The 14,211-nt window shown below is 41.0% G+C and overlaps 1 protein-coding gene across 3 annotated transcripts; it reads left to right on the top strand.

Annotated features, from left to right (window-relative positions):
• Positions 1 to 523: 523 nt before the first annotated feature.
• slc25a14 (solute carrier family 25 member 14) lies at positions 524 to 13,677 on the top strand. 3 transcript variants are annotated; one of them, XM_086227046.1, is made up of 9 exons: positions 524 to 680; positions 1,260 to 1,364; positions 2,065 to 2,203; positions 3,631 to 3,725; positions 8,176 to 8,261; positions 8,351 to 8,446; positions 9,046 to 9,170; positions 9,562 to 9,775; positions 10,116 to 13,677. In XM_086227046.1, the coding sequence occupies exons 2-9, from the start codon at positions 1,301 to 1,303 to the stop codon at positions 10,155 to 10,157; spliced, it is 861 nt and encodes a 286-aa protein (XP_086083172.1). In that variant the 5' UTR covers positions 524 to 680; positions 1,260 to 1,300; the 3' UTR covers positions 10,158 to 13,677. The 3 variants fall into 3 exon arrangements, with proteins under 3 accessions (XP_086083172.1, XP_086083174.1, XP_086083173.1); XM_086227047.1 differs by having other exon boundaries at positions 526 to 680; positions 1,263 to 1,364; XM_086227048.1 differs by lacking the exon at positions 8,351 to 8,446.
• Positions 13,678 to 14,211: the final 534 nt, after the last annotated feature.

The following is a 14,211-nucleotide window of genomic DNA, read 5'->3' as shown; positions in this document are numbered from 1 at the left end:
TATATATATATATATATATATATATATATATATATATATATATATATATATATATATATATATATATATATATATATTTGAAAACTGGGAAGTGACATATCTATCTATCTTGGCCTTATCAGTTTGTTGAGTTTGCATTATTATGGTCAGAGAGTATAATAAAGAATACAAAAAAATAGAAATCTGAACTAAACACCCCATAATGTAATTAAAGATCTGAAAAATGTGAAAAGTAATGTTTCTCTTGCTGAAACTGTGGAGTTGAGTGTTAAATACCATAATGAAAAAAAGAATCCAATTCTAAAAGTAACATTTTAGAATTTATCCCATTCTATTTGTGCAATAAAGCTGACTTTAAGAGGTCAAAATACAGATCATGAAGGTGACTGCTCTATATTATTCCACATTAATAAGTTCAAAACCTTCTAATAACTGGACTTTCAGCCGCAATATCGGGATGACCTCGACTCAAGATTTAGTCAATGCTTTGCTTTATTTTGAAACTACGAACGGATATCCTGTTGCTGTCATTACCTTGTGCTCTTGACATTAGCCGAAATGGGAAGCTAACAGCAGGGTAGAAGTTTTGTCCTTGCACTTTATCAAAGTCCACCTACACATGTGTAAAGTTATGGAAAACCAAGTGAAATAGCTGGTAGTAGGTTGTGTCGACGCCACAGGTACGTGAGTTTTCCGTTGTTTGTACCAGGAACTACTAGTTGCTAACCCGTAACCTCGGGAACAGGCGGGCGAGTAACCTCCGAGTGTTAGCTGTTAGCCGAGCCACTTGATTGTAGCTAGGAGACGGCGTTCAGCGATGGGGATGACAAAGACACTGTTTTTTTTTGTCTTAACAATTTTGCACCGGAAGTAAAAAGTGATTTTTCATGTGATATATTACGTTATATTGCCTCTTAAGTATCCGATTTGTAGGACTTAATAACTTCATGCAATTCTCGTGACACGGTTGCTGCCGATGGACCGTCAGTTATGCTCAGCCCTCCTCGGCGCGTGAGCCAATAGAATTGCCGTACAGTTTGATTGACGGAAGTCCCAGCCAATAACAAACCCGCAACAAATATGACACTCTCTCCGGCCAGGCGGGCGTCTCTTTCCGGCGCAGTACGCTGGGATGCTGATGCTGAGGAACCTCCCTGAACTGTAGCATCACTGAATCTTAATGTTCACCGACATGTTTTACTGTCTGAGATCGCAGCACTGTATTGACCTCTGCGTGGGCGGCCTGTTGTTGTTTCTAGCAGGGCTGCAGCAGGTGGAAGCAGCCGCCGCCGCCGCGGAAATGGCCAGCATGAACTGGAAGCCGTTCATCTACGGGGGGATGGCCTCAATTGTCGCAGAATTCGGTACGTGATGCGCCGCAACATGCAGCTCATCGTGCGTGCTTTTTTGGTTTCTACTTCAATTTCACTTGCCAAGAATTTTTCAGACAAAAGAAAAAAAAATCAGAATTTCTCGAATTCTATTGAATTCTCCTGCTGTGATGCTTGCTGCTTTTAGAGCGAACGATGCATCCGGTTGAACCATTATCAGAGCTCAGGTCCTAATTCTGTGCTGTGCTTGGCACCTGCAGATGTGCACAAAGTTGGTTATTAATGTGGTATTTAGCTCTACTCACCTTTTACTTTTCTTTGGCCTCATAGAGAACTACCTTGGCTTTTAGCCCGCCTCAGCCCCCCTCATGTGTTAGGCATCTATTTTTCTGTAGGATTAAGTGTATTTAGATGGTTTGCTCCTTGTTTTTAAAAGAACAACGAAAGGAACACTTATGACTCGGAAATTATCTCAGTTTCACAGTATATGGTATTTTTGCAACTTTCATTGTCTGTGACTGCAAGGTAAATTCATGTGGCATTAATAACATTGCTGAGCGGTTTCACTTTTTAAATTTTTTTTAATTATTTGTTTGATGTTTTAAATGGCTGAAAGTTGCTTGCCAAAGCATACCTGCAGCATCCTCCTCTAGGCCCAGTCATCATCAACAGCACTCAAGTCTTTGTGACAAAGTTCTAATTCTTCCATGATATTAATGTTTACATTCCTTAGGGACATTCCCCATCGACCTGACTAAGACACGGCTACAGGTCCAGGGTCAGTCCCAGTACACAGAGGTGCGCTACAGAGGCATGTTCCACGCCCTTTTCAGGATCGGCAAGGAGGAGGGCATCCGGGCGTTGTACTCTGGGTATGTGGCAACACAGTTAATTTTTTCATGATCAAGTATGTGGTGAGAGCAGCTACAGATAATTGTGACTTTCAGTTGCTGTGTAAAGAACTGTTGACAGACAGACAGACAGATACTATTACTTTATTAATCCCTTTTGGACGTTCCGCCAGGGAAATTGCAATCTCCTACACATTCAGAGCACTGTTGCCATAAAGGTAAAAAAGAATAGACATAAATAGAACCGTATAGAAAAATAGAAAAGAAAAGAAAACAAAGACGATATATATATATATATATATATACATACATACATATATATATACATATATATATATATATATACACATATATATATATGTATGTATATACACACATATATGTGTGTGTATATATATGTATGTATATATGTGTATATATATTTGTATGTATATATGTGTATATATATGTATATATATGTATGTATGTATGTATATATGTGTATATATGTATATGTATATATATGTGTATATATGTATATGTATATATATACATACATATACATATATACATATACATACATATACATATATCTATACATATACATATATACATATATATACACATATACACATATATATATATACACATATATACATACATATATATATATATACACACATATATATATATATATATATATATATATATATATATATATATATATAGTAGCAGGAATAATCATGATTATAATATTAATTGTTATTATTATAGCAATAATAATGATGGTATAATATGATGTAATGATATATACAGTATAATGTTGTGGCCAGCTTAAATAAGCAGGTTTTACCTGAGGGGCTAAACTGAATTTTAAGACCATTTAAACTTGATTTCATCTTCACATAAATTATTAGCACACAGAGATTTAGCCCAGAAACCAGAGGACAGAGAATGGATGGACTTTTGTTCTCCAGTAAACAGATGAATGAATGAATGCATTCAGTCTTGAATTTTATTTTTTCATTCAGGTCTCCATACATTTGGGGATTTCATCGCATATCAACAAAGCTTCACAGCAATTTTAGGAAACCTACTCAAGTGAAGAGTTAGCTTTGCTAGCCAGGTAAAAACTAATGAAGGTTAATGGCTAAATTTTGGAACAAATCACTAGAATTTCAGAGATTTCCACTCATCTCAATGTGATTTTTTTTTTAAGTGAAAAACAATTCTTTGTAATCAGCTTAGCAGGCAGAGTTGCTATACCTTTGGATGTGAGATACCGAAGCAAAGGGAAGTTCAGAAAGGAGCCGAGTGAGACAAAAAATGTATTCCAAGAGACAGTTTCATGTAAAGGAGTGAGTCGAGACATTTGATTCAACTGGGTTGCATCCTAAGTGACATGTTAAAGATTTTGTCACCCACTCCCAGCTGACAGGTGAATGAGCATATTTCCTCTCCCCTGCCAGAATTTCTCCTGCCCTGTTGAGACAAGCCTCTTATGGGACAATCAAGATTGGAACCTACAATTCTTTGAAGAGGCTGTTTGTTAGTCGCCCAGAAGGTGGGTGTCTCTGTTTCCACATTGATATCCTGTCTTGTGCCTCCCTGCTACTTTAGCTTATAAACTCTTTCATCATCGCCTTTGAAATTAAAGCCTGGTTCAACAGATTTAATTAGTTAATGTTACAAAAAAACAGATTATGTCTTATTTTTTCCTGGAAAAACTAGGAGGAGGTTTGAATGATACCGAGAGGGAGCGGTGCTGTAGATTTAATGTACAATCTTAATAGCATATTTAACTGATGCAATCTCCTGCAATCCAAGTTTGATCTTAAAGCACTGATGACTCAATTTTCGAACTTCAACAAAACCCTCGTCAGCCCCCCAGGACTTCAAGCAAATCTTTTTTACCATCAGCGTGCTATTAGAGTCAAACGAAAAGAACTAATGATACACTGCTGTGAGCAGACGACTTCAGCAGAGTGTTTGTCTTTAGGAGAACTTAGGGCGCGTTTCCGCTGGCTCACTTCGGCCATTTTGTGATCTTGATTACATTGCGCGTTTCCACTGGCTCACTTCGGCCATTTTGTGATCTTGATTACATTGCGCGTTTCCACTGGCTCACTTCGGGTGGGGCTTGGTCGGTTTGGCCCCGTTTCCACGGGCCCCAACACGGTACAAACCGTTACCATCTTGGTCCCTGCTCTGCTGGGGTTCCAAGCGAGCCGAGCGGGACTGAAGTGTGACGTAAACACATAGCGGGGCGCCAATTGGGTAATTTACTTATCTTCTACTTGGTATCATCTTGGCCTCGGTGGAATACTGGTCGATCACTTGGTAAAGTCTTTTTTACTTTTCTTGGGTGTTCTGTTTCACCGCTTGAAGCCTTGCCTGTCTGTCGTCCCTCATTTTTAGTTTAAGCAAAAACCACTGACCGAGCAACAGGCATCACACTGCCTCCATGTCCTCCATTGCTGTTGTGTCACACACAAATTCCGCTGGGGAACTCTCAGCCAGTGAGTCCACCCTCACTGACGTGGTACCTAGTGCATGTGGAAACGCATCCGTACCGAGCCGTACCGACAGGACCCACCCACCCGAGCCGAAGTGAGCCAGTGGAAACATGCCCTTAGTCTCATGTAGCGGGTCACCCCTCTATTGTGCTGCGCCAGGACGGGGATGACGTCTGCCTCAGCCTGTTATCATTCTGCTGCAGAAGAAAAATCGCTCTGGCTTGTTTTTGTATCTGTAAGCTGTAGTTCAGAATCGTTGTGGGCATCAGGAGGAAACCATGTTCCAATGAAGAAGCTTTTTTATTCATCATTATTGCATTTCTTCACCACTACTTATAAAAATAACCAAACAGACCAGGCATATTTTACAATCCAATTTTTTGTCAAAACTTGCCACATTCAGCAGGTGAGTAGGTTTCAACTTGCTAGCTAGCACCGACTTTGTTATTGCTTCACATAGCAAGAGCGACTTTGAAAACAGCAGCGATGGAATACTTGCAACATTGTTCAGGTAAAGCAGAGGAGTACAACTACCACCTAGTTATTTCTTGGGTACCACTTTTGGGTACACTTTGGACCGTCTTCATAATCTCCCAAAAGATCGTATCAGGAAGAAAATAGGAACAAGTTTGGACTCTCTGGCATCATCCAAGCTAAAGTGAAGTACTTTAAAGTAAAGTTTATTTTCATTTGCATTTTTGTTAGGTGTGTGTACTCTGCGTATCTGGAGTCATAGTGTTAACCAACCAACACTAATTTGCAAGCTAAATAAGAGGCAAAGAGTTTCCAGGAAAGAAGTAAGGAATGAATGCAGTGATGTGCGGAGTGAAGTGAGGGGGGCAAGTTGTGGAGGAAGGAAAAACTGAATCACTCTGCTTCTCTCAGGTCTCTAGTGGGCTGTCCCCTCTCCTGTCTGAAATAGATTTGATATTCTTGAATTGTGTAGCTTTATTCAAGACACAAACAGTCATGATTGATATTCAGGGGAGTCACTGACTTGTTGCACAACTGTAAAAACAGGCTTTTAGAGATGAATGGAAACCTACTTGATTTGGTTTGTTTGAGTTGTAACAATTTAAATGCGATCCTGGAAGGTTGCATGAGTTTTTGTGTTGTCAGTCATCATCTTGCCCTTTTGAGACTTTGTATGTACAGCGTGAACTTTAGGGCCTAAACAGTTGTCAAAAGTGAAAGAAAAGCAGTAACCAGGCTGTGATTTTGAAGATCAGTTGTTGGGAGCTCAGAGGAGCGTTACACCCTCCATGTAGAGAGAGACAGAGACAGACGGATGTCAGGTATCCGCTACAAATGGGTTTGTGCTACATTTATCAGTGATTGGCTGGCGCCAGCATCTCTCACTTGCTCTCTCTCTCACACAATCTCTCACTTTCTCTCTCTCTCACTCTCTCTCTCACTCTCTTTCGCTCTCTCTCTCTCCAAGTATTCCAAATGTAATCAAGATCACAAAACGGCCGACTGCGATTCACAGGAAGGTGCAGTTTTTCTTCTGTTCAAGGTCACTTGTCTGTTTTAATACTAGAAATGTTCTGCCTTTACACCTTCTACAGACCCCAGAAGAGGACGTTGGTTTTACAGATCCCCACAGATATCATGCCACACTCATTTTAAATGTGTTTTTTTTTATTAAAATGAAAATAGTGATGTAAAATAACAAAAATTCCATCCAATATTCCAAATTATATCACAGCATCATGAAAATAATCTTAACTGGATATTAAAGTTCTCAATTGCAAATTAAGCTGAAACCCAGTCGAGGTGGTTAGGCATGTGTGATTGTTTTCATGCACTGTAACATTTGCACTGGACTGGTTATATTAGCAGTACAAGTCAAGCCATTGTTTGTTTTCTGCTGCATTTACAGCTATGAGTCAACTTTCTCCAATGTTTGAGCAGCACCACTGACGCAGGCTAAATGTGTACTTTTGGAATCGTTGTAATTCTCATGTTGCTTCTCAGGTTTTTGTTGCTGGGGACGTGATTTTACTGTGCGTTCTGCTGAAAACACGAAGCCCTTTTTTATTTATGTGTTTGTCTTTCCACTCTGCATGCCCTCTGCCACAGCGGTGCCACTGTGTGTGAATGCTTGTTTTGATACAGGCTTGGGTTTGCCCTGTGGTTGTGGTGGGATCGAAACAAAATGAGCAACGCGAGGACCCTCACTAACTGTGGGTCACATTGATCACGGAGTACTGTAACTATTGTTTTAATCCATTATTGTTTTGTCTCCTCCTCCTTCTCCACTCACTACTAATCGCATCCACCTCTATCTAACACATATTAACCTCAAGGCTGATTTTAAAATGGTCCCTGTTTATTTAAACTTGTAAGCCTTTGGATTTGGAGTGTCCCATCTCGCTGGTCAGAGACTTGCATCGATACGTGTATCAACTGAACGCTCATCTTCCCACTTCACGAGTAACTTGAAGGAAATGGGACTCAAATTAGAGGCTAAGATTTGTTTTTGAGGCCCAAAATGCCGCAGTCCTCTTAAATTCCCGCCAAACTGTTTTAAACGCTGCTTGGTTGTATAAACCTCTAATTAGTTGACGTTCACACCGCTGGTTGAAATGCTGGCCTGCCTGACTGTAGGATGCTTTATCAGCCAGTTGCTGCTAGTCCTGATTAAACCTGGATTAAGATTAGTGCTGCATCATTAATTGAAGCACGATCACGACATCAGTGTGCGTCCTTATATAATCCAAGAAAAAAAACAAACCAATGCAGTCATTATTTTGAGCAGCATTGCACAAATGTCGCTGAAATTCCCTTATTTTCAATAATCAAAATATTTGTTGTTAATACAATTTATTAAAACATTTTTGTTTTGAACATAGTTCTGTATGAATACATTTTGTGTATTTTTTTAATGGTAGTTGAATTTTGAATATTTGGCTTCAAAATGATCAATTATTACTGTGCTTTTTATTTATTTTTTTTTTGGATAACCTAGCAAGTTGACCCTTGATGCCATTTTGTTGTACACAATAATCACAAAGCATTCATTAAGAGGCTGTAACTCTGCATCGACTCAGAGGAAACTCAGTCAGTTGTCAACCATTGTGGTCACTGAGGATCCCACGTGAATCTGGTATAAACTGTCAGCAAATTTTAGATTCGTTTCACAGGCTGTATTTTTCAAATGATCTAAAATTGATTTCCAGTGAACTGATCACAAAACAAACTCCTGTCAGCCTTCCTGTTCTGCTGTTTTCAGACATGAGTAGTAGAATGCCAACAGATTAGATCAATGTTTGAGCTCACAGCTCCCTGTCAAAACCGTCTGTGCCCTTTAACAAGTTTTGAATGATCAAGATCAGTCAGTGTATTGTCAATGAAACACAATTTCAAAAAGTGGAGAGCATGCATAATTAATGTTGATCTATGGAAATAACCCTGTGCCCTCTATTTATGACATGTTCTTGGTTGCTTTTAACGGCTTTAACTTTAGTGTACGTCTCTCTTCCTCCCCCCCTCCAGACGAGACCATGGTCATCAATGTCTTTTGCGGCGTGGTGTCGGGGGTCCTGTCGTCCTCTCTGGCTAATCCCACTGATGTCCTCAAGGTGGGTCTTGACTGCCTCGGCCTCTTATGCTCTACTGCTTTGAGAAGAATATTGATTTGACATTGTTGGTGTGTATTTCTTCGTTCCAGATTAGAATGCAAGCGCAGGGCAGTTTGCTCCAAGGGAGCATGATGTCCAACTTTATCAACATCTACCAGACAGAGGGCACCAGAGGGCTGTGGAGAGTGAGTGTTGGAATATTGGGTGTGTGTGTGTGCGTGTGGGTGGGTGTGTGTGAACTTAGTGAGAAAAAGAATTACTCATTTTCATCCATATCAATATTTTTTTAATGAGGAACAGAAAGGAAAAGGCTGTATTGAAGCGTTCATTATTCATACAACTGACATTTTTTTAATGAAGTATTTCCACTTCATCTGCTCTCACCTTCTGCCTCTGCTCCATTTCTGCTGCCAGATCTGAGTCATAGGTGTGACTCACACCATTATAAACAACAATGCTTTCTAAATAAAACTCAGTATGTTTCTGTCCAAACAAAACCAAACCTGATCTTTTTTCAAGGGTGCCGTGGAGGGCGCTGTTGGCCTGGCTGTTGGCCTGTCACTCATGGTTTGATTTGTTTGTGGTGTCAAAAATGTGGGCGATGGAGCGAGTTAAACAAAAAGGTTTCCCAGTGGGACTACCATTAGAGTCCGTGGAGCAGCTGAAGGTCACTCGGAGCGTCTTGAAGCCAAACGTTGTTGTGTTGGTTACATGCAGCTCACTTTGATGAAAAGGCCGGTGGTGGAAAGTCTGTCACTGACTTTGCTGTGCCCCCCCTCCTCAGGGTGTCATTCCAACAGCACAGCGAGCAGCCATCGTTGTTGGGGTAGAACTTCCTGTCTATGACATCACAAAGAAGCACCTCCTTCGCTCTGGACTCATGGGAGACACCATTTTGACACATTTCATGTAAGTTCCTCTTCAGCTGCATTTCATGAGTTGTTAACATGTCTGCATAAGTTTGTGTACCATTCAGTATGCATATTACCCACAGTGCTTTGCAGTTTCTTGTCATTTTTGCTATGATGCCAACTTACTAAAAGTAGCGCAAAGCCAAGTTTGTGAATGGCCCAAACCGTTGGGTTCATTTGGAAGCACTGATACCTGAGCAAGCAGTCTGGCCCTCCTAGTGGCCACCACGTTGCTACATCATGATAAGATGGAAAAACAAATCTGATGATCACACCTCACAAAGCAACATTTAGGCTCCGTCCCTGTTAATGTCATCTATGGGCTGGTGGCCACAGAGTAGCAGCATTTTAACTGCTCAACCCTTTTCCATGAATGAATGTGTTTACAGTTCAAGTTTCACGTGTGGCCTAGCGGGCGCTCTGGCCTCTAACCCTGTAGATGTGGTCCGGACCCGTATGATGAACCAGCGAGTGCTGTCAGGAGGTCCCCTGTATAAAGGAACGCTGGACGGAGTGATGCAGACGTGGAAGAACGAGGGCTTTTTTGCTCTCTATAAGGGTTTCTGGCCGAACTGGCTGCGACTGGGGCCTTGGAACATCATTGTATCCTTTAATATCTGCAGAGAATCAGACGGATCATTGCTACTTCCACAGATGATGGAATTCCAGAGAAAAGAACCTGATATAAGGCTGGTCTGACCAGGCAGCACTGGGGATGTCACAGGTCCACCACTGAGCATGTTTTTTTTGCAGTTACACACTTATTCTTTGAATTAAGTAGCACACACACTCTGCCAACTGTTATCCTAACTAGCAGCACTGTTGTCTTATTGTTTACAGAAATTGTTCCTCTAGTTAATTTCAGCCGTGTAGAATTTCTAATCAATAATTTCAGTGACGATACATGTCAAAAGGAGGCGTTTTTCCTGAACACAGTTCTCAGTTCTTCATCACCTTTGAGCAGTTGAAGAAGCTGCCATTTTAACAGGAGCAGGAAGTGGGACTGCACTCATCAGCCAGACTGTGCCGAGCTCAAGTAGGCTGTGAACACAGCAGCACCGGGAGCTTTGGCACCACTTCATTCACACTCCCTTCCAAATCCACACCCACATCATCACACTTTCCGCCACCTGCCCACTTTCATCCAAATCCTGTGTTACTTTATCTTCCTGGGTTTTTTTGCCAATTGTTACATTTTTTGTGTCTGATTCCGTTTTTGTTCAGTCTTGAGGACTGAGACCTTTGACACTCGCTGGCAGCTAAATGTTTGTTGTAGCAGAGGAGTGAAAGCTTGGAAAACTTTTGTTTATCGAGGAGATTTCCAATACGGATCAGGTGAGTAGATCCTGAACTTTGGCTTTTCTGAGGCCAGTTTAGACCAAAGATTCATGATGAGAGGTGGTTCCGTATCTCTTCTCTCCTGCATACGTTGTGCATTTCTGGAGGAACGTCTTCATAGTTCCTGTGATGGTGAGAGAAAGTACACCCTTGACCACAGGACCTGGTAATGTCAGTTCAAGGAACCCTATTTTGCAGATCCTTTTTAGCTTCTACCTCAGGGTAGACTGGTCACTCGTAGTACCCTTGGTGCTGAGAAAGTGTCTGTTGATTGACAGTTTCACCAATTCTAGAACTGCACCTGCTTCAGGTTGCTCACCAGAGCTGCTGCAGTGGAAGTGTAGAGTTGTTGCAAGGATACGCTGCCTCCTCTAGTTGCAGCGATATGAATCGGCAGGTTTTACAACATCGCAATTCTTGTGGCATAGCTAGTTTCAAGACTCGTCTCGTTGAGAATCTTCGGTGTAAACTGGCCCAGAAGATGAGCAGAGCAGCTTCTGACTGAAGCCAAATGTGGACAATGTATTTATTTATGAGGCTAGGAACGCTCCGTCTGGAAGAGTACAGAGGAGAGCTGTAGTTTAGTTAAAGACATGCATGGCTTCACAGCTAAGGAGGTTTGCAAAATAATGTGAAATCTGTGAGAATCCTGTATTTACACACATAAACATTGCATGAAATGTGTTGAATGTTGTGGAACAGCATGGAACAACAGTTGAAATGACAAACTGACCATCGCAGGTGGTTGTTAACCTGAACGAGGACGGCACAGTCAGGTTTCTCCATGATAAGAGTGGTACCAGTTGTGCTCTGCAGCTCCAGATGAGGTAGGACCTGATTCAACAATACTAGATGATGTGGTAGGATCTTCTGGTGTAGAAAGGTGCCAAAAACCACGTCCAAAAAGCCTCTGACACGTTACAATTGCACGTTACAATTCATTTTTACGTCAGACTTTTTTAGTTGCCAGTGAATCATTCAACAAATGAACCTCTATAAACTTTACGCAACTTTTTTTAAAATTCTTATTTGATTGTTTATAGGAAAGGAATTTTCAGACATAGTTTTAAACAGGAAGAGTTGTGACCTTAAAGGGCCAGTGAAGTTTTACCTGACACAATCGGAAATCTGAACCAAAGCTTTTGATGTGAAAACACTCACTTTTCCTTCTTTACTTTGTTCACTTTTTGTTGCACAGATGTGTTTTTCCGTTTCCTTCAGCATGATGAGGAAACGTGACGATGGTAGGCCTCGCTGCAGTGCTGTCGTCGTGAGTCCACCCGTCAACAAGTGCATAAGTAACTCTCTCACTCTGACCTGGGTGTATTTTATCGAGGGCATATACAGGTTTATATGGGGCTTGGGGAAAAAAAGATGCATTGTGATTATTGATTGAATGTAAATGCATCAATGCAGAGAACGAAACATTTTCCATTCTGAAACTAGTTTTTTTTTCACAGCACATTGTTGTGAATGTAATTGCTGTTACTCCTATCATACGACTGATTCTGTTTTGCGTCACTGAAAAACAGTTCAACAAAGTTTGGAAACTCAAAGAAAGTGGCGGTGTCACTCTCCTGTTAGTCAGCTAACTGCTGCCCTCGAGTGGTTTGCTGTCACCCCGGCGAGGGGTGGAGTACTGAGTACAGGGGGCTGGGAACTGACCTCCAGGAACTGATGTGTTTGTGTCCCTTCAGACAAGATGAGTGGTTTTAAAAGCAATTACAGTATTTTTTCACTTGTTTTATCGATGTTTGAATTATTGCAGACATTGATTTATTGTAACATTAAGATGACTCGTTTATTTATTTGACTCTTAAGTCAATAAGAATACAGTTTAACTGGTGCTGTTTTCCATTCCTGCTTGAAAAAATATCAATTGCTTACACTGGAATGCTTTATTATTATTATTATTATTATTCTTTTTTGAGGTTTGTAACTTAGTGCTCCACATCGTTTCAACAGCATCTTCATGTTGACGGTGGTAAACCTGAACTCCCGTTGAAACACAAACCGCCATCTGTCAAGGCTGCAGGAAACTATCAGCAGACTCTTAATGACTCCTAAAAATTGCAGAAGAGGAAATTCAAATGTATTGACACGTCCATAAATACTGAGTGGCTACAGTGAAAAACACAAAACTGTTGAGCTCTGATCTCAGTGATTGTCATGATTACTCGGATTAATCTTTTAGTCTTTAAAATGTCAAGGAAAATTTTGAAAAACTCGTGGCAGTTTACAAAATCTCCATAGTTTTGTCATGTCACATTTCACATCTGAGAGTTGGCTCCGCTGTTCTACTCGACTGTTTTATTCTACTTTAGCCTTTATTTCCCTCATGTCTGGCTTAGCAGACGCCTCCAATCTGATTTCTTCCTCTTCACAAGTTGTTGCCGTTCTCCAGTCCCACACCAGCTGATGGCGGTTTAAAAAAAAGTGCGTTGATGTTGGAATAATCTCAACTCAACTGAAGGTGGTTTGTTAGAGATAGGAGCTGCTCGCTGGATGTTATTAATAGACTTCTCGCCACCTTGAAACGGTCTCGCCTGTGGTCACGTGACGACAGCGTCAGTCCACCCACGGAGGCCTCGGACGTCCAGCTCTGAATATTTCATCGATGTGGTGGCTCTTTGGGGTCTCGCTGTTGCTCCAAGGCTTGCCCACTTCGACAGGCCTTGTGTTGGTCACACACTCCACGTAACAGAGGAAACAGTGTCACCGAGGAGTTATTCGACTCCTCGCACCGAACACTACGCTTGTTTGAGTGAAGCAGTTTTTTTGTGTTGGAGGGGAGCATCGGTGCGGTTTCTCCCGACCGATGACGGATCTCGATCGTGTAGCGCTTCATCGTTTTTAAGAGCTTGCGTTTGAAAGACAGAACGTAAAATAGTTCCCTCCCGATAACCTCAGAGAACCTCTTTAAAAATGTCCGTTTGATGTTCTTTTCACCAGTGTGTGCCATGTGATTAGATTTCTTAATTCTGAAAACCTTTCGATCAGTGGACTTTCGAGTGTTGTTCCTCCTGTTTATTTTTTTAAATTTTAGACTCCAGTGTTTAATGGGCCAGTCTCCCTCCAGATGCGCAGCCTGTTTCTTTGCCTGTACTCAAGTTTGACTTTGTTTTTATTCTCGCTGAAGCACCTTTTCCTTGTTGAACAAAACTAAAGCACTGTTACATTTCTTCAACTATGCCGGCTTCACCCGCGCGGTACTGGTGAGGAAGCGCCGCTGATCCTGAGGACGGGAGCAGGAAGCATCCTGGAGGCCTGCGAGATGCTTCTGCTTCCTGGACACAGCCATAGATTTGATTGTTCAGTGCACCCTCCACTAGATAAACTCAGTGTTGGGTTTTTATTGAAAAACTACAGTCCTGTCTTTGACCCCAAATTTTTTCCCACATTCAGATTTTAAATATTTATGGAAGTTGTTATTAACTGACAAACCTGCTGTTTTGCAAAAGAAGAGAATCTATAATATTTTTGTACGTTTTCTCTTCTTCCACTGATTGTTTGCACTTTGGTGTCTGCTCAGCTTTTATTATTGCTGTCTCGAAACGTTTTGGCTCGTTCACCTGATGAATTTCTATGATGAAGTTGTTTTTTTTTTGTTGAAATAATGTTTTTCATTTTCCTTTGACAAAATGGGTTTGGCTTTATATAAATTCAATGTACACACAAAAATTAAAAAAAAAAAATATATA

The sequence above is a fragment of the Aulostomus chinensis genome, chromosome 15, assembly GCF_037954235.1.
Source record: "Aulostomus chinensis isolate RoL2024-O1b breed Wild chromosome 15, RoL_Achi_v1.0, whole genome shotgun sequence".
NCBI lineage: Eukaryota > Metazoa > Chordata > Actinopteri > Syngnathiformes > Aulostomidae > Aulostomus > Aulostomus chinensis.
Note: the sequence above shows the minus strand (reverse complement) of the source record. Positions and strands in the feature narration are given on the sequence as shown.

What these genes read in the sequence shown, in the direction of transcription:
- slc25a14 (XM_086227046.1), top strand. Translation starts at nt 1,301, where the DNA reads ATGGCCAGCATGAACTGGAAGCCGTTCATCTACGGGGGGATGGCCTCA. An exon ending in GTTTGTTAGTCGCCCAGAAG is followed by an intron (nt 3,726 to 8,175) that starts GTGGGTGTCTCT and finishes CCCCCCCTCCAG; the next exon opens with ACGAGACCATGGTCATCAAT. An exon ending in TGGGGCCTTGGAACATCATT is followed by an intron (nt 9,776 to 10,115) that starts GTATCCTTTAAT and finishes CACAGTTCTCAG; the next exon opens with TTCTTCATCACCTTTGAGCA.